This window comes from Contarinia nasturtii, unplaced genomic scaffold (genome assembly GCF_009176525.2).
Source record: "Contarinia nasturtii isolate CC-2019 unplaced genomic scaffold, AAFC_CNas_1.1 Cnas_scaffold_66, whole genome shotgun sequence".
In the NCBI taxonomy this organism is placed as follows: domain Eukaryota; kingdom Metazoa; phylum Arthropoda; class Insecta; order Diptera; family Cecidomyiidae; genus Contarinia; species Contarinia nasturtii.
In genome coordinates this window covers 61,007-79,660 of record NW_022197424.1, presented here as the reverse complement: position 1 = coordinate 79,660, position 18,654 = coordinate 61,007, and the positions used below count along the sequence as shown (strand labels likewise).

The 18,654-nt window shown below is 33.0% G+C and overlaps 3 protein-coding genes and 2 long non-coding RNA genes across 5 annotated transcripts; 2 read left to right on the top strand and 3 right to left on the bottom strand.

The window, feature by feature from the left end:
• Positions 1-2,099: 2,099 nt before the first annotated feature.
• LOC116337422 lies at positions 2,100-2,920 on the bottom strand. Its single transcript, XR_004200812.1, has 3 exons — positions 2,831-2,920; positions 2,449-2,638; positions 2,100-2,374 (listed from the first exon to the last, which is right to left on the bottom strand). It is a non-coding gene; the product is annotated as an uncharacterized LOC116337422 (long non-coding RNA).
• Positions 2,921-2,982: 62 nt separating this feature from the next.
• LOC116352307 (probable cytochrome P450 9f2) lies at positions 2,983-4,940 on the bottom strand. The gene is made up of 3 exons (XM_031784844.1): positions 4,701-4,940; positions 3,428-4,638; positions 2,983-3,316 (listed from the first exon to the last, which is right to left on the bottom strand). The coding sequence occupies exons 1-3, from the start codon at positions 4,916-4,918 to the stop codon at positions 3,147-3,149; spliced, it is 1,599 nt and encodes a 532-aa protein (XP_031640704.1). The 5' UTR covers positions 4,919-4,940; the 3' UTR covers positions 2,983-3,146.
• A 2,089-nt stretch (positions 4,941-7,029) lies between these two features.
• LOC116352384 (putative odorant receptor 83c) lies at positions 7,030-8,440 on the top strand. Its single transcript, XM_031784971.1, has 4 exons — positions 7,030-7,247; positions 7,873-7,972; positions 8,045-8,308; positions 8,363-8,440. The coding sequence occupies exons 1-4, from the start codon at positions 7,063-7,065 to the stop codon at positions 8,414-8,416; spliced, it is 603 nt and encodes a 200-aa protein (XP_031640831.1). The 5' UTR covers positions 7,030-7,062; the 3' UTR covers positions 8,417-8,440.
• Positions 8,441-8,845: 405 nt separating this feature from the next.
• Positions 8,846-10,009, bottom strand: LOC116337383. The gene is made up of 3 exons (XR_004200810.1): positions 9,558-10,009; positions 9,200-9,498; positions 8,846-9,135 (listed from the first exon to the last, which is right to left on the bottom strand). It is a non-coding gene; the product is annotated as an uncharacterized LOC116337383 (long non-coding RNA).
• A 3,649-nt stretch (positions 10,010-13,658) lies between these two features.
• On the top strand, positions 13,659-18,157 carry LOC116352525 (ankyrin repeat domain-containing protein 50-like). The gene is made up of 22 exons (XM_031785228.1): positions 13,659-13,865; positions 14,016-14,123; positions 14,198-14,293; positions 14,375-14,473; positions 14,641-14,739; positions 14,832-14,930; positions 14,997-15,095; positions 15,163-15,202; positions 15,330-15,364; positions 15,686-15,784; positions 15,856-15,954; positions 16,035-16,110; positions 16,179-16,201; positions 16,288-16,386; positions 16,574-16,672; positions 16,743-16,841; positions 16,913-16,966; positions 17,057-17,136; positions 17,205-17,336; positions 17,399-17,455; positions 17,526-17,709; positions 17,774-18,157. The coding sequence occupies exons 1-22, from the start codon at positions 13,805-13,807 to the stop codon at positions 18,109-18,111; spliced, it is 2,175 nt and encodes a 724-aa protein (XP_031641088.1). The 5' UTR covers positions 13,659-13,804; the 3' UTR covers positions 18,112-18,157.
• Positions 18,158-18,654: the final 497 nt, after the last annotated feature.

Genomic DNA, 18,654 nt, shown 5'->3' with positions numbered 1-18,654 from the left:
TATATCATTTCCATGTAGCAATATTCCTTCATTGGCCAAATTCATTCCATTGTCCGGTACTTGTGACTCAATAGTTGTTGGTTGTCTGATGATTTCAACTAATTTAGTGACATTCTGATTCGTGTTAGAAATTTCTGGGGCGCTTCATATTCATTGGTAATTAGATATTCTTCAATGGCTTTAATTATATCTTTTTTATTTCTTCTTTGATTTGGTACATTAGCAGGTCTGTAGGATAAAATAAATAACAAACATTACTTTTTGTGGTTTCTTAACTAAATGAGGAAATCAACTATTCGACACTTACCCATTCTTTGTATCTTGAAACAAAAATTCTTGTGTATCAATGAAATCTTTAATGAGATGACTTGTTACAGTTCCACTAGAATTTGTATCCATTGTGTTAAGGTTAGAACAAAATTCTTTACGTTAATTTTTGACAAAACACAAATGATCTTGTCGATTGAATAACGACTGAAGTTTGAAAGAGCATATATAAGTTAAAATTCAAAATCATTTCTGAAGATGGACTCTTTCATAATCGTATCGTTAAAAATACCGACGCTAGTTAGTTTTAATTACGTTTCTAATGTAATTACAGCATCCGAAAATGGTGCTATGCAAAGGTCCATTGTTTTCCAAAGAGCAATAAAAATATATAAAACGGATAGGCATAGGTTATTAGATTTAATTAATATTTTATTTGAAAAAACTAAATTTATCAATCTCAAAATCTAAAAAAAGCTTTTAAGCATTTCACTTTTATTGTATCAAAGTCAAAATGCAATTGCATAAGTTTAGGCTCATATCCATGATACAACACTTTACCAAACAAACATATTTTCGTTGCTTTAAATTCTTAATCTGTCAAATATATTTCATTTTACTTTTCCGCACACACCTAGTGTGTAAGGTAAAGTATTGGAATCGGTCGAAAAATTGACATCCTCAAAAAACATGTTTTCTGGGTGTTTTAGGAGCCAGGGAACACGAATCTAGCGTTTTTTCGATGTCCGAATGTATGTGCGTGGTACCCTGTACGCTGTACGCTGTACGCTGTACCCTGTACGCAAAAATTTGTTAACACGATAACTTTCAAACAAGAAAAGTAATTCAAAATCTGACTTCACAGGATGATTGGGGGTGCCGAGGAATAGAAACCATTAAATTTTGAGCGACTTTGGTTGACAGGGTAAAGTGTCATGTCTGGTGTGATGCCCATGTCCATCCATGGGAAAAATTCAATTTTTCTTCCAAAAGTGATATTTAATGTATGCTTAAACACTCAAAAATGTGTATTGGGGGGTTTTTGGGTACGAGAAAACCGAATATGACGTTAGTTTTGCGATACAATCAACTTTCGAAACACTTTTCATACAAAAAATTCAAAAAATTTGGATTTTTGTATGGAAGCCATGCCTGTATGATATCGTAATGAGCTGAAACTTTGCACAGGTTATTTTTATCACACATAAATACTATTCCGAGAGTTTGAAGACATTTCAACGAATATTAGGGGCACCTCCCGAACAATATTTTGGATTTTTCGCTCTAAAACGAAATTTTGTATGGGAAGTACCCTTAATATGCATTGAAATTTCTTCAAACTTTCAGAATGTTAACTTTTTGTGAAAAAAATAACCTCTGCAAATTTTCACATGATTACGATATCATATAGGCATGGCTCCGATACAAAAATTCCCATCTTTAGTAGTTTTTGTAAGAAAAGTGCTTCGAAAATTATTTTTATCTAAAACTAATGTCAGATTCAGTTTTTCGTGAGTTCAAATTCAAGTAAAAGATAAGTTATAGTTTATAATTTATAACTTATAAATGAATTTTGTGGATCACAGTGCGGAAAAGTTCATCTTACGTATGTAAGACATTTTATTTTTCTACCATTGTAAATACTTTTTGCAAAAAAACATTAAGAGCATTCTATATTTTTCAAAACAATTTCTATTGTTCAAGTTTGAACATTTGAAATGTACAGAGTAAATACAACAAGCTACAACAATTGAAAATGTGGTTTGAAATTTAGCTTTTTAAATTATTATCATTTTATTGCATTTTTTCAAAAAAAAATAAATGTTTGTCATTCAATCGTTACTATATATACCATGTTGCACTCAAAAACGAGTCAGAAACGGTCAGAAAGAATTCACTATGAAGGTCATATTGTGTCTGTTCTTATTTAGTATCTCTCTCAGTATCGGTAAGTTGATGCAGGAGTTTCTTTTTCAATATCACCTATAAACAAATTTTTTGTTTCTTTTAATTACAGACAATACTGGAGCATCAGTGTGTAGGTATTCATGACTTGCATAATCATGGTCTACATTGCAAAGGTTGATGTTATACCACACCAGTTCACCTAAAAACAAATAATGATCAATATATTATTAACTAAAAAATGACTAATTTATTTGAAAATTGCAAATATTTTACCTGGTCTATATTAAGCTAGCCTTCCCATTTAAAATGTCCCTGACGACAATATCTTGTGCTAGAACATTAACTGTGTATCGTCTATTAATTGGAGGTTCATCATCGTTCTGGACAGACAATATTTTCCCTTCTACCCATGTGTTTTTCAATAATGTCCTCGTTGAATATCGTGTGCAAAAACCAGTATTGTCTGTAATTTAAAAGAAACAAATAATACAAAAATAAACATCAACTTTTGACAAAAAGTAATTAACAAATGCAGTTTTTCTTTAGGTCCATTGTTTACTCAACATCAAGTTGACAGTAATAAAACCACCAAAGAGTCAAGGCCAATTGCACAATGAACACACCAAAGTCATATCATAAGTCTGGGTTTGCATACCAATTTAATTATATAACCTCTCTTTGCTCACATATTTTTTTTCCATCATTTCATCTTCTTTTCTCTGATTTTCTTCTTTCCAGAAGTGAATTAGAAAATAATAATCTTTGTTTATCGATAAAAATCAACATTTTAAAAAATATGAAAAAATATATACTGAAATCGTTGACGAATTCAAGTCAAATGGCCTTTTTATTGATATAAATCGTGTTGTTTCCTTATCAGATTTTGTACACTCAATCTTGAATTATCTAATGCATTCGACCTAATTGATAAGTCTTATCAGCAAGAAACGCCATGTTGTCATCACTGCACGTCAATTCAGACGCGGCTTCAACTCCAGGTGCACACCTTTTTCCGTCAATATTTGGAATGGAACTTTTTTCATCTTCAATGGAATTTGTGTGTCTTTATTCGATTTGAATGAAAAGTTCAACAACAAATAATAAAGAATGGCCTTCATTTTCATCAGGGCGAAACGAGAACCTATATCAAATATTTAAAATGTTCAAAAAACTACATTCAACATCGTTCACGTACGAAAAAATTCGTTGGTTGCAAAAAAAAATTAAAGTGGTGCATACACCAATGACATACCAATACAGTTTCTCGGACCGACTCCAAAGGGTACATAAGTGCCTGGTACAATATTATGTTTATTTTCATCGTTAAATCTCTCCGGGTCAAATTTGTCTGGATTTGGAAAGTATTTCGGATCATGTTGAATGCCATAAACGGGAAAAATGACGTTAGATCCCTTCTCAATTTTAAACTTCAATTTGCCGTCATCATAGATATAGTCTTTAACACAATTACGATCGGTTTGAGTGGCGGGTGGCCATTTCCGCAAAACTTCACAAATCACTTGATCTAAATATTTCATTTTTTGAAGTGCATCGTATGTAATTCGTGTTCCGCCCAGTCGTTCGTTCACTTCGGCAATCTCTTCGTACAGTTTCTGCTGAACATCCGCATTTACAATGAGTTCATGAGCAACAAAGGTGAGCATCGTCGATGATGTCTCAAATCCGGCCAAAAAGAATAAAAAGCATTGCGCAACAATTTCATTGTCGTTCCACTTGCGGATGACAGTGAATTTTCCAACATCTGATTCATCGACCGTTGCAAAACCTTCTTGTATCTTTTCATCATTGTGCTGCTCCAAATTACCTTCACGCACTTTCATCAGCATATTTATCATATCAGGCCGATGGATTTTATTATTTTGTCGCATTTTCATTGTGTCAAGAATCATATTTTTGAAAAAATTCGATACCAATGGATCAAAAAACTTCAATTTCAAACCTCGGGTAATTTTCGGAAAAATTATTATGGCAAAAAATTTGAGAGTTTTAAAGAAACCGCCAAAGTTTAATATTTTTTTACCGTTCGCATAAAAGTCATTGTTTGGATCAGCGTAGGAATTTACCTTAATGCCGAAGGCACACGTAGCGATCACATCGTTTGTGTATCGCGAGAAGAAATCTTTCATTTCAATGTTGATTTTCTCACCATTTGCGGACTTTTTCTGAAAATATTTAACTATTTCATCGGCACATTCTGACACCAGCTCAAACATTTGACGCATTTTACTTCCAGTGAACGCTGGACTAAGTGTCGCTCGCATTTGACGCCATTTCTCACCGTGCATCGATATCAAACTATTTCCAAATAATTCATCCATATTCTCGTTGAAAATGGCACGATGGTCTTCGAAATGATCGAAATCTTTGATGGCAATCTTTTTATAGACCTCAGGATCACGAACGGCATATTGACGAATGGTGCTATCGAGCACTCCATAGATTCTATAAAATGATTTTGAATGAAATTCAATTAAGTAATTCGGTTAAAGTGTGCAAAAACGTACGATTCGTCAGGAAATGCATCATAAAAACTTTGACTCAATTCAAAAGCGTCTATTTTGTTAAACAAAATGGAATAAAATGACTGTAATCCAGCCAATCCACTTTTGTATTTTAGATTTCGTTCATCGAAATATGCACAAAGGTTTTGCGTTCGTTTGTAGTACGTGTATGCAATAAAAACAATCGCAGTTAAAATTAGTAACAGTAACTCAATGAACATTTTTTGTTTTGCTTCTATTCGCTCACACAATTCAAGTTAAACTGACTGGTGTGTTGTATGCTATCATCTGGTCAAAGTTTGACCGTCAAACACTATCTCAAGTATATATACGCTATCTCTCTAAAAAAAATTTAGAATGGGTCATTAAAAAAAAATTGCGCCATGTTCACTTAACTACTTCATAGCGACACTCTCCTCCCTTCTTCTCTATTTTCTAAACATTCTTTCAACGTTAGTTTTGAGCAATCTGTAAGTGCTCAAATAAAGGAACTAACTACCAAACATTTTCTAAAGCATTCATATTGAATCGCAGTGACATCGCTTCCAATGAATTTTTGAATTTAAAGCTCCCAAACTCTTTAGTTTGTGTTTGGATGTGCAAAATATAACACGAGAAACAAGTAGTTTAAATATTTTATTAAGAATTGTTCGCAATAATAAAAATCCACACAAAGCATCTGATTTTTGAACATTCACGGATTTTGAACAAATTTTTCTCGAAAATTTCCATAAACATGTCAGCTTGATGATTAATCAATAAAAAACATCGTCATTTTATTCGTTGTAACCAAAAACTAGAACGTTTCGTCATTGCGCGAAGTTTTTCGGATGCATGAAGTCACAATTTTATGTTCTATCAAAAGCTATTTATGGACGATAACCGAAAAATGATTGACACGAAGTAAACAATTTTTGGACGTTTGCATTTTATCAAATGTACATTTTTCAAGAATTTTCATTTTTAAATACAGAATACAGATGTGTGCTTGTCATAAAAACGCCAATAAATCGACATCAATGCATGATAAAAAAACCAACGGTGATGGCAAAGCATTGCAATAAGACTGCTTACTAACGCCACCAAATAACTTCATATAATTCTATATAGTTCTGCGGTTGCCAGCGGTACTAATCTCTAACAAAGCGTTGCCGAGCTGTCATTATTTCCATGCTCTGGGTGATGGTTGAATTTAAAAATCATTTTGGCCACTTCCTGATCAAAAGAAGTATCATACTTCAAGTATGGATTATGAAATATGCATTGTTTACGTTTTCAAGAATGTTTCAACGTTTCATGGTTTGAAAATGGTCATTCTATTCACTGTTTGGAAATGAAAGAATTTTTAAAAATTCACCATCAATAGGCGTAACACTGGATTGACATTCTGCTACAGTGAAGGGGAATATCACCTTAATATTTAAACAAGAATGAGCGTATAAAAAGCGCTCCGTACCACATACAATGTCAGTTTAAATTCTCAAGTGAAGTAAAATTAAGCAACTGGACATTCTTAAGGAAAATTCTGTAAATCGACGAAATTTTTTTCGAATTAAGTTTTGGTGTGAAAATTCATTTATTACATTTCGCGGAAACATTATCAATTTTTTTTCACCCATATCTGTGAAATGAAACCACTTCAATCGGTTCATCAAGCATTGATTTGGCTGAACATGTGTTCAGCCGACCAAAAAATGGGCAAATGGGAAAGACGGGTTCGTTTGGTTTGTGCTTGTACCATTTCACCGTTGTCGTCAGCTGGATGTGTAGCGAGTATTGCTTTTTTCATCAAATTTGTGTCAGTTTACCTTGAAGAATCATTATACGCAATATTCCAAATTGTTGGTACAATTGTTGCGGTCTATATTGCCATTGTGGCATTTTTTTCCCAACACAGAATCAATGGAATTTTCATAGACCTCAACGAAATTTATGAAAAGTGTAAGTATCTCCAAACACAAGTCACAAAAATTAGAATTTTTATTTATTGCAAATTTCCTCTTAGATGCAAATGAAGACTCATTTCAATTATTGGTGGAAGCAAACAACTCCAGTGAATGGTTTTATAAATTGTGTCACTTCTGTGCTGTGTACATATTTTCCGTTGGTACCATTGTGTTGTCCATAGCGACAGCGACTTTTTCTTATGTAAAAATTGGAGAATTTGATACAGAATATGCATTTTATCCATTCAAAGTGATGTAATTATATAATAGTAACTTTTTAAAATTTAAATATACTTCCTCCCCTTTGAACATTTGAAATATACTAAAATATTCGGTATTACTTTATAATTCATTTTAGTTTCCCTTGGAATCAAAAAACCATTCTTGGTTACGTAATTGAGATATTTTTTCTAATCCTCATGGGCGAAGCGTATCTGTTTGTGTCGTTGCCTCTTTTGACGCTTTTCATTTCAATGTGTTTGAATCATCAAGCATTTTATGGAATGTTTCAAGATTTGGTGACGAAATTAAAGCGGCCGGATAACATTTCAAATCGCAAAGAGCTGCTGTTTGAATTGATTCGTTTTCATGCTTCGATCAAGAAGTAAGTTTAACTCTGTACATTAAAAATTGAATTGGCTCGCTAGGAAATGACGCAAGAAAAAAGTCTAAGAAATTATTCAATACATTGGTTCCACACTAGGGGAGAGAAACCAATGCTAGTTTTTCTAGTTTATAGCTAATTTACTAGTTTTTAGCTAATTTACTAGTTTATTGCTTGAATAATCTAATAATGCTAATATTCCTTTATGAAATTGCTAGTTTTCTAGTTTTTTGTTCTGTCAAATGACAATCAAATGATTGTACTGACACAATGAAGTATTTTGACGTTTTGTTGTTCAGACATATTTTTATGTGTTTTGAATAAATATACACTTATAATAGTGAAAATTAGTTTAATTATTCTTTTTTAACACAAAATCGTGCATAAAGTACTTGTTCCTTTCAATAGTCGACTTGTAAAATTGATTTAGTCACCAAATCATGGCACAATATCAAAATGGCGGATCAAATAATTTTTGCTAATTTTTGCTAATTTTTCTAGTTTTTGCTAGTTTTTTTCTAATTTTCCTAGTTTTTACTTGAAATATAAAAAACTAGCTAATGGTTTCCGTCCCCTAGGTTCCACATAATACAAAGTTAAGAAAAAAACTTAATCCATTTTTCAGATGGTTCTTAGATTCAGCAGAAGTGTACGGTAGCTTCATAATGATATTGCTCATCAGCACAATAATCTATCTATCCTGTGTCCTTTTTCAGTTGGATTTGGTATTTTCGACATTTTCCTTAAACTTGTCCATTGTCCAATTTTTAACCAAAAAAATGTCTATATCATTTCAGCAATTGAAACACATTGATTTCAGAATTCTCTTTCTTCTGTTGGCATTTTCAATATCACTGCTGACTTTGTTTTTGTATTGTTTCTTTGGTAAATTGGCGAACGAAAGTTATGATAAAATGTGCGGCTGTTTGTATCGATCGAATTGGTATGAACTTCCGGTCGAATTGCAAAAATGCTTTATTCTCATGATTGGAAATGCTAAACATCCAATGTTTTATCGTGGTTTTAGTGTGGCTCGTTTGGATTTGGAAACGTTCTCGAAAGTGAGTGGAATTTTGTTGTGTTTTGCATTGAATTAAATTGAAATTGTTTTTCAGATAATAAAATCAATAGTCACTTACTATATGGCGTTCAAGACAATTACGCAGTAAATTACATGGCCAACCACAAAGAAGGCAACTTTGAAGTTTTAATTCGAATCTCATGATGAAGCATTGATATTCAATTTTGATGCATTATAAAGTATTTTGTTGTTATTTTAACATTTAAGAAGCTTCAGCACTTTATTTTGAAATGTAGTTCTTAGATCCAAATTTAAAGCAACTCCAAGAAATGAGGAACTCTTTTGCACATAGCTTGTTCTCAGTCATCAATGACACAAAAAGATGCAAAACTGTTCAAAAGAAAGCAAACTTTAACCTTAACTCAAATCAATTGTGTACATCATGACACATTATACAAAAAATAAATTTTTTAGTGAATCTAGCAAATATTTATTCAAAGTTTCAATATTGAGCAAAAGTAGTATTATATGAGGAAAATATTAATTCTCTCTAACTTCACGAAACGTGCATGATTGAATTAAATTAACATTGAAATTAAAGTTAGTTCAAAACATGAAAAACAATTTTTTTGCAAGTTACTTCATTTTCTTCTCTTCTGTCAACTAATTGAACGCAACGAATACAAATAGTCCCATTTTCGCAATATAAGAATTTTAAAATTTATAATTATCAAAAGAAAAAATGTGATCGAAAAATAATCGTTTTAAAAATTGTAGATGATCGATCTACGTGTAAAATATTCGCTGTTTTCTACATACTCCCTTAAATGAGCTAGTTCGGCATGTGCATTGATAAATTCTTTCCATCTGAAACAGAATTCAATCGATTAATACAGATGAAGTATTGTTGTTTTTCTACGTCGATACTTACGGTATGCTTACGTCAAGATTCGTGAATCCAGCTGATATGGCTGCTTTGTTGGAGATGTCGCCTGAAAACGTGGATGAAGATACGTGCAATCCGTACTTTTTGCAAATTCCTTGTCTTGCTTGTAGAAGGTTCGTGCTTATACCCAGACCACGATAATCTGGAAGAACAACCAGTCCATCGCTACACAAATATCTATTAACTCCATACTTGTCACATACATTAAAGTATATTGCTCCAAAAATTTGGTTTACAAGTACTTCCATTGGTTTTCGATTTCGATTTTTTTTATATACAATTGTCTGGAAAGAAATGAAATTAATATGTGATCGTATTAATTTTTAAATATAAAAACAATTACAGGTGCAGAAGATCCCTCGTCACATTGTTCGATCAAAGCCAACCAACTCTCAAGTTGAAGTTTTAAAGCAACCCAAAGATGTATTTTGGCTCATCTCATTATTCACCATATGTGCGATGTAATTTCCATAATTGTCTTTTCCAAATCCAAGTGGCTCACGCATAAGACTCCAAGCTTCTTTTTCAACAAAATGCTCCCACATGTAGTGCGCTGTTATTTGAAATAATGATTGAGGTAAATCTTCAACGTGATATTTCGTCTCCTTTTTCGTTGATGGATCCAGAGCTTTAAATTTAAGATAAACTTTGGCCTCGACAATTTTGAAAATGAAAAGAACTCCAAAGAGCATCGATACAACACACTTGATATTCAACATTTTTTTATCGACTGTGTGATGAATTCACGTTAACAAGAATTATAAACTTTTTTCTTTTCCGCACACATCTGGTGTGATGCCCTCATTAAATGTATTCCTAAACACTCAAAAATATGTATTGGAGGGTTTTTGGGTACGAGAAAACCGAATATGATGTTAGTTTTGCGATACAAATAATTTTCGACACACTTTTCATACCAAAATTTCAAAAAAAAACTTGATTTTTGTATTTATGCCATACCTGTATGATATCATAATGAGCTGAAACCATACAATGATTTTTGGATAGGATAGATGCGTAAGATCTCCGGAAGATCCGGATCCAAGCGTGCGTACGCTGCCGCATGATGCATACATATATAATACGCATGCAAATTCGTTATTCTTATTTCGCATACTTTGATTCGCATGCCATAGCATTACGGAATAACGAATGTATCATGCGGCTACGTACGCACACTTGGATCCGGATCTTGCGGATATCTTACGGATCTATTCTATCCAAAAATCATTGTATGGCTGAAACTTTGCATAGGTTATTTTTATCACAAAAAAATAACATTCTGAAAGTTTGAAGAGATTTCGATGCATATTAGGGGTACCTTTCAAAAAAAAAATCCGATTTTTTGCTCAATCGTTCACATAGTTATAGTTCGATATCATATAGTTCGATATCATGGCTCCGATACGAAAATTCCCATTTTTAGTAGTTTTTGTATGAAAATTTTAAGTGTGTCGAAAATTATTTGTATCGTAAAACTAATGAGAGATTCTTAAAACTAATGACGGATAATTCGGGGTTTTCGATCAAACTATATGTGAACACTTATATTGGCTTGAAAAATATTTTATTTTCTACTAGTTTAAATTTTTTTATTGAATCGAATGAAATTTTGTAATAATAATACCGATTTTGCGTTTATTCGCCATCCATTTCTGAAATGCCATTTGAATTTTCGTGAATGTTAACACGATTAAAGTCCCATCATTATAGCGTATATAAAACACCTTATAAACAATCATCTGAATTATTTAAACTTCTGTTTTGTACAAAGCGTTTAATTTGAGTGAGAGAAATGAGATTGTTTTCAAGTATCTTATTGCTATCATTATTTGTTCAGGTATTAGAAATTGTAAAAAATAATAAATTTTTCAATATTTTTTCTTCTGTCATTTCTTCTATTTCGGACTTTTAATATTTCCAATCTTAATCCATAAAGCTGATCAATGGCGATGACAACGTGACATTTTCTACGTTAGTGGATAAATTTAAAGCAAAATTATCTGCCGCAAAACTTCCCATAGAATAAAATTTAAATTTCCTGTTGACTCCATTCACAACGGTTGATGAAATTAGAAACAAATTTGAGGTTCTAACTCTTCCATTCCTGAATACCACCTATATAGATCAAGTACACCAAGTGATATCCGATATACAGAAGAGATGGCTGCTTTTTCATCGGAAATTCAAAGACATTAATTTAGTACAGGAAGTTGGTATAAGAAAAGCATGCCACATCATTTATCCAATAATTTCGTACGAATTGTCAGAGATTTGTATCGCAGATTATAAGTTTGGCGATTCATATGAGCAATGGATTGAGAATCTACCTAATAAAAAGCATTTGAAACAAGTCTTACGTGATTTGCATGTAATGCAATCGGAATACGAGCGATTGCGCGAGCAATTCAACAGTAAAATGACAATAGCTGACCAACTTGAAGCGAGCATTGGAGCGGATAAGGCCACCGTTATTGAATTGTGCAATAAACTTTTGAACGCGGCCAATGCGAATGAAGCGAAGAAAATCAATGCAAATTATGTGATGTTCTTTCATGTCCAGAGAGTAGAAAACACTACCGCTATAGTAATACTTTATTAACAGTGCCTATAAATAGTTACTATTTGTACACATTTCGATTGTGTGACCACAACAATTTTTGCGAACTCTAATGTGAACAATGCGGCTCTTTATATTTAAAATCTACATACAAAGAGTTGCATTGTTCACATTGGAGTTCGCAAAAATTATTGTGATCACACAATCGAAATGTGTACAAATAGTAACTATTTATAGGCACTGTTAATATAGTATTACTATAGCGGCAGCGTTTTCTACTCTCTGTTCATGCCATATGAAATTCATCATGAGCAGTTACAATGAACAGCGAAAAACATGGGCACAGTTTTTGATTGGCATGAGAAAAAAGCTTGAGTCAGAAGCAAAAACAGTGGAACCAATGACGAACATACAAAGGTTTTGTATGCCATTGATATGTAAATGAATTCTCTAGAATAAATACAGCGTATGATACGGTCGCACACCAAAGTTTGTTTTTACATACATTTTTTGCTGTATTTTGTATGACGGTGTTTCGCTTTGAAATGCAACCTTTCCATACGCTGTTTTTATTCTATAGCAATCAAATGTAAATAATATCAGTCGTTTCAAACTCGACGACTGTAATCTGTATTTTCAGCAAAACATGTTTTATGTAAACTCATAAGAAAGCATCTGAAATAAAAATAGAATAAAAATTACATTTTTTTAAAAATCAAAATTAAATTCATTTTTCAACGTTTGAGAAAAAAGCCAAATTGCCTTTTTGACAAATTTCGCAAGACCAATCAGCGATGCAACTGGATCATTCAACTCTGATGTTGATAGTTCACCGTTTTTAATCTCGCGCATACTGTGTATACACAGATAATATATTTAGTATGGAAATATTCACCGGCTATTTTTTGCAATTTTTTACATGTTTTTGCCAACGAATTTAATTCTCCTATTGATAATCAAGCGAATATTTTGCGTAAACAATTCTTATTCAAATTGATAAGCTGGGTTGATGACGGCGGATGTTCATTAGACGAACCGGCGATCGGACTTCCAACATCTTTAATCGCCAAATTTGGTTCCTTTGTACATGGGCGTCGCCAGGAATTCCATTAGGGGAGGGCAAGACACATGAAAAACGAGCACCCTCTGCCCCCTGCTAGCGACGCCCGTGCCTTTGTACGCACACGGTGAACCCACTGACAAACGTCTTCGTACAGTAACGCCACAAACGATAAGAGACGGTGACGTTTTAAAACGGTGTTTCAACACCAGCTTTTGCTCTTGTCTTACAGAGTATGCTACGATTTAATGTTGTGCGTGAATGTGTTTTCACATCTAACTGCTTAATTTTACTTGTTGAACGTTGAATCAATTGTGGCGCTAGTGTAAGTAAACAATCATCTAAAATTATATGTACTTCTATACAATGCGCTCACTGTGCGTTTGTACGTGACTCTGGCTGGTCGTCAGCTCCTGGTTTGTCATAGATTGCAGCATCATCGGTTTCACCCGTTGAGCTTCCTACTACTCATTTTGCACGATTGCTTGTCATCTTCTTCATATCAAAGGAAGTACGAAATTCAAAATTTTGTTAATATAGTTGATAGCAAGCGGTTTCAGAAAAAATTTGCTCCGAAAAGAAAATAAAAATATGAAGAAAAAAAACCGGTCAGTCTATTGGGTATTTCATAATTTTATGATTCACAATGTGTCACATTGCATGACTTTTATACGGCTAAAAATATGAAATACACGCAAAAATTATTATCAACGTTGACATATGACGCTGGGGTTTATCTAATTTGAAAATAATCACTTCCATTAATAAGTTGTCATGAAAGCACAAAATGCTCAACCATAATGAAATGTAATCTTTAACGAGCAGTTCGCTTTCTTCTTAATTCCGTTCAGGTCAATATCGCAAAAATTGAGTTTAAACAGACATTTTCGTTTCAGTTTTTGGTAGATTCATTTCCATTATAATTTAATCGTAACCAATTCAATTAATTGAATTTCGTGTAAATTCAACCATGAAGTCACTCATCCTAAGCATTCTATATTTTTGTGCAGTGTTGATCAATGCCACTTCAGGTATGTTTTATTTAAGATAAAATCCACTCACTACTCTGGTGATTAGTGTGTAATAATTCAAATAAAAGTGAAAGCTGTCTTCGTGTTGTCGAAGATTTTATACTCAAATTCCATTTTCAGTTGAATTTATTAAATTTTATTTATGATTAGACGAGGCAAAGGATTTAATACAAATTAAACAATTGCTGAGAATAGGAGTGAACTTTGATCGTTTAGATAGTGCTTATAACCTGGGTTTATGTGCGGCAGCGACAAAGGGTAATTTCATATCTTCGATACTGTCAAAATACAATGAATAGATACAAAAATGTTTTGAATTCCCATTTTCTCAGGTCAATCGAATGTGGTTGAGTTTTTAATCAATAATGGTGCAAATATTTCTTCAAGTTCCCACGGCACTTTTCCACTTTATCTTGCAAGTTTCTATGGTAACCAATTTTAAGCCTAAAGAAACTAAATAACCAAAACTATTTATATGTTTGAACATTTAAATTTAATCAAAATTTAAGGTCACGATCGTGTTGTAGACTTACTAATCAAACATGGCGCTGACGTAAATGTAATAAATAATACCGGATGGACTCCAATAAATGTCGCAGCTCGTGAAGGTGCACTCAAATTGCACCGTTAGTCCCGGGGTTTTCGCTCCGAATTTTATTCCGTGTTTACGCACGGTGTAGAACCCCCCGGGGCGAACGGTGAAATTTGAGTTCTTGGGATAATCGAAAGAAATGTTTTCAACGTTATTTTTTCAAAATTAAAATCATTTTCATAGGTCATCAGCAAATTGTTGAACTGCTAATTGAAGCAGCCGCAGATTTCAATTTTCCGAACAATGATGGGGAAACGCCGTTATACAGCGCTGTTTCGGCTGGTATTTTTCATTTATTTAATCATGATTTCATTTGATTTTCTTTTTCTCTACGAACTAAATAAATTTTATTTTTTTTTTCACTCAAAATTCAGGTCATGAAGATGTCGTTTCAATGCTACTCGAAAAGGGTGCCGATGTTAACATAGAAGATAACGATGGATTGTCACCGATGCATAAAGCAGTTGAAGGAGGTATTCAGACAAATAACGAAACTCAAATAATTGTTATCGCATGACATTTTTCGTTCGTCATTTAAGGTTTTGTGGAGATCGTAAGGTCTTTACAAAAAAATGGTGCCATTGCCAATTTAAAGAATAGAAACAATGAATCCGCTTATGATATTGCTGTTAAGCAAGGTATTAATTATAATTATATTTGTCGAATTATCATCAATTTAACGAAGACTCTTTTCATTTTTGACAGGAAATCAACAAATCATCGACATTCTGGTACCTCCTAAAAAGTAAGTAAAAGTCATTTGATGCTTGGTAAGAAGTCAGCAAGTTTAATAACTCAGGCTCCGTATTAAACAATGAATTTCATTTCACATTTTGATTATATGAATTTCCAACAAAAAAAAATTGTCACAGTCCAGGGCAAAAACTTCATACGGCGGCTCGTAATGGTAATTGAAACCTTCAAATAAACATGTGTATGGGGATAGTTTTGAAACCTGTTTCACAGGCATACAATGATTTTTGGATAGAATAGATCCGTAAGATCTCCGCAAGATCCGGATCCAAGTGTGCGTACGTAGCCGCATGATACATACATTCGTTATTCCGTAATGCTATGGCATGCGAATCAAAGTATGCGAAATAAGAATAACGAATTTGCATGCGTATTATATATGTATGCATCATGCGGCAGCGTACGCACGCTTGGATCCGGATCTTGCGGAGATCTTACGGATCTATTCTATCCAAAAATCATTGTATGGACACAGGTGATGTAGCAAAAATAAAAGGATTGCTGGAAAGTGGAATGGACGTTAATATCGTAGATGGCGGTGAACGAACACCTTTATTTGTCGCGGCTGCAAATGGTAATTTCATAATTTTAAGCCCGTGTAAAAAAATACAACAGAAATGTATATTGATTTTTCTTCTTCATCAGGTCAAATTGATGCAGTTAAAGTCTTGCTCGAGAATGGTGCCGACATAAATAAGAAAAATAAGTACGGACGTGCCCCAATTTTTGATGCAACTCTCAATGGTAACAAAAGTGTTCAAATTCTTAATATATTTAACACGCACGATATAAGTGATAGAAAATACATTTCTTATTAAATTTAGATTTCTATAATGTTGTTGAAATACTCATCGAAAGTGGTGCTGATATAAATATTAAAAAAGATGATGGATGGACACCGTAAGTAGAGAAACTGTTTTAGTCCCGTGAAATTTGTCTAATTATTTCATCTTTTATTTACACTTAAGATTAAATATGGCCGCAAAAAAAGGTGACTCTTTCAAGCCAACAAAATGTTTTGGAAACCAAAAATCCTGAAAATATTTCTTAAACTTTGTATCAAAATCATTTCCATAGGTTATCTGCAAATTGTCGAACTGTTGCTTAGGAAGGGTGCAGTTGTTAATATTCAGACCTTTACCGGTGAAACGCCGTTATACAGCGCTGCATTGGAAGGTTTGATCTATTTTCTTATCTCTTCAGTCACGAACATACAGGGGCATAAGGAGAATGTAAGCCCGGATAACTCTCCTTTAATCGTCCTCCCTTAAATTTTTACTGTGCCATGTGCTCGAATTCAATTCATTCTGTTTATTTTTGCGATACTAAATAAAAATCTATTTTTCCCATATAAAAAATGAAGGCAAAAGAGAAGTCGTTGAAACATTAATCCGACACGGTGCTAATGTTAATATAGTAGAAGACTATGGATGGACACCGCTGCACAGAGCGGTTGAGAATGGTATAAATATTCAGAAGAAACTGATAAAATTTTCAATTACGATTATATGAGATTTTTGGTTGCCTTCCAGGTTTTGAAGAGATTGTGGAAATTTTGGTGAATAATAAAGCCAACGTTTATTCAAAAAATAAATACAATGTCACTCCTTGGAGTATTGCTCAAAGCAAAAGTATTAATTATAACTATATTCGATGTAAAATGTTCTTCGATTAAACAGAGACTCTTTTCTTTTTTACACAGAAAATTCAAAAATCATTGGATTACTCAAAAAAACACCTCGTATTTCAGAAATGGGTAATTAGTAGGTTTAGTCGCATAGTTCTGACTTAGACAGTTCATTGATTTTATAAATATCTGATGAAATTTCAACTATCTTTGATTTAGTTTGTGAAACGTACGGTAAATTGCCAACACCGCATATTCTTGGGGATGAAAAGATGGAAGATGGTGATTTTCCCTGGATGGTGAGAGATCGAAATTTATGATTTTTTTTACATTTCATGGAAATTTTCTAATGGTGTTTAATTCTCAGGCTGCGCTGGGCTATCTTGTTAGAAACAGACTAGTTTACAGATGTAGCGGTACCATTATTTCGGACCAATTCGTACTCACTTCAGCACATTGCACAAGAATGGGTGTACTAAGAAAGGTTCGACTGGGAAAGGTAATAGAATTGTTTCTTCATAAACCATTTTACATTTCATTTTTAATATGATTATTTAATAGACTTCTTTAGCCGATTCCAAACATTACACAGTAACTCCAGTCATGCGTGATATACAGGTCACTATGAAAAAATATATATTGATTTTCATATAACAACTAAAGACATAATGTAAATTATTTTGTGTAGAATATCACCATTCATTCCGGTTATGATCGTTTAACCATGTCTAATGACATTGCTTTGATTCGCGTTGTTGATAAAATTCCATTTAATAATTTTGTTTGGCCAGCATGTTTACATACAAATTTAGATGAGGTACCATCAAATGTGCCGCTTACTGTTACCGGTTGGGATTTTCAAAATCCGAGAAGTAAGTAATAATTTATTTTCAAATTCATTTTGAAATGTGTAAAGTTCAACTAAATGTGTTTAAGGATCATCGACTTCATCACAAATGTATAAAGTAAATTTGACATCAATGCCACTACAGGAATGTAACTCAAAAGTGGTGACGAGAGGTCGTGCGCAATATAACCGAAATGGCCTTTTTGAAGGGCAGTATTGTGCCTATGGTGGTGGAAGTAGAGGTTCCTGTCGAGTTTACAGTGGAGGCCCTTTGCAATATCTCAAAACCAATACAAGCACAATAGTTGGTATTGTACCCATCAGTGATAGATGTGGATTGAATATACCAAACATTTACACGAGAGTCGCATACTATGTAGATTGGATTGAATCAATCGTTTGGAGTGATTTAAAAAATTCAAAATGATGTTTAAATAAGTAAAAAATAAAACCATTTCTTCTACGTTTTTTATGAAAAAAAAAAAAAAATAAATAAAGAGGCTTACGTACGCAAGCTGACTTTTGCACAAGGAACCGAAATTTTTGGGAATAAACTGAAATTATGGTCTATGTATGGTTGCAGTAACTTAAATTATCGTGAAAACTTATGAGTATTATTTTCTTATCAAAATAAATAATCACACCAAGTTTAAAGAAATTTCAATAAAAAAATAGCCTGTTCAAAGTTTTACATCATTACGGTACCACAAATCAATGTTGTTGAAAATTTGACCAGATCTATTCCTCGTAATGCCCAATCATCCCGTAAAGTCAGATTTTGAATTTCATGTCTGAGCACGAAACCATCGTGTCACCAACATGGTTGAAAAATGATCAAAAAATGTATGGATGTGGGTCATTACGATATCATACAGGCATTGAAAAATGTATCAGAAATTATTTGTATCGCAAAACTCATGTCAGATTCAGTTTCTTCATGAATTCATATTTATGGTAAAAGATACGTAAT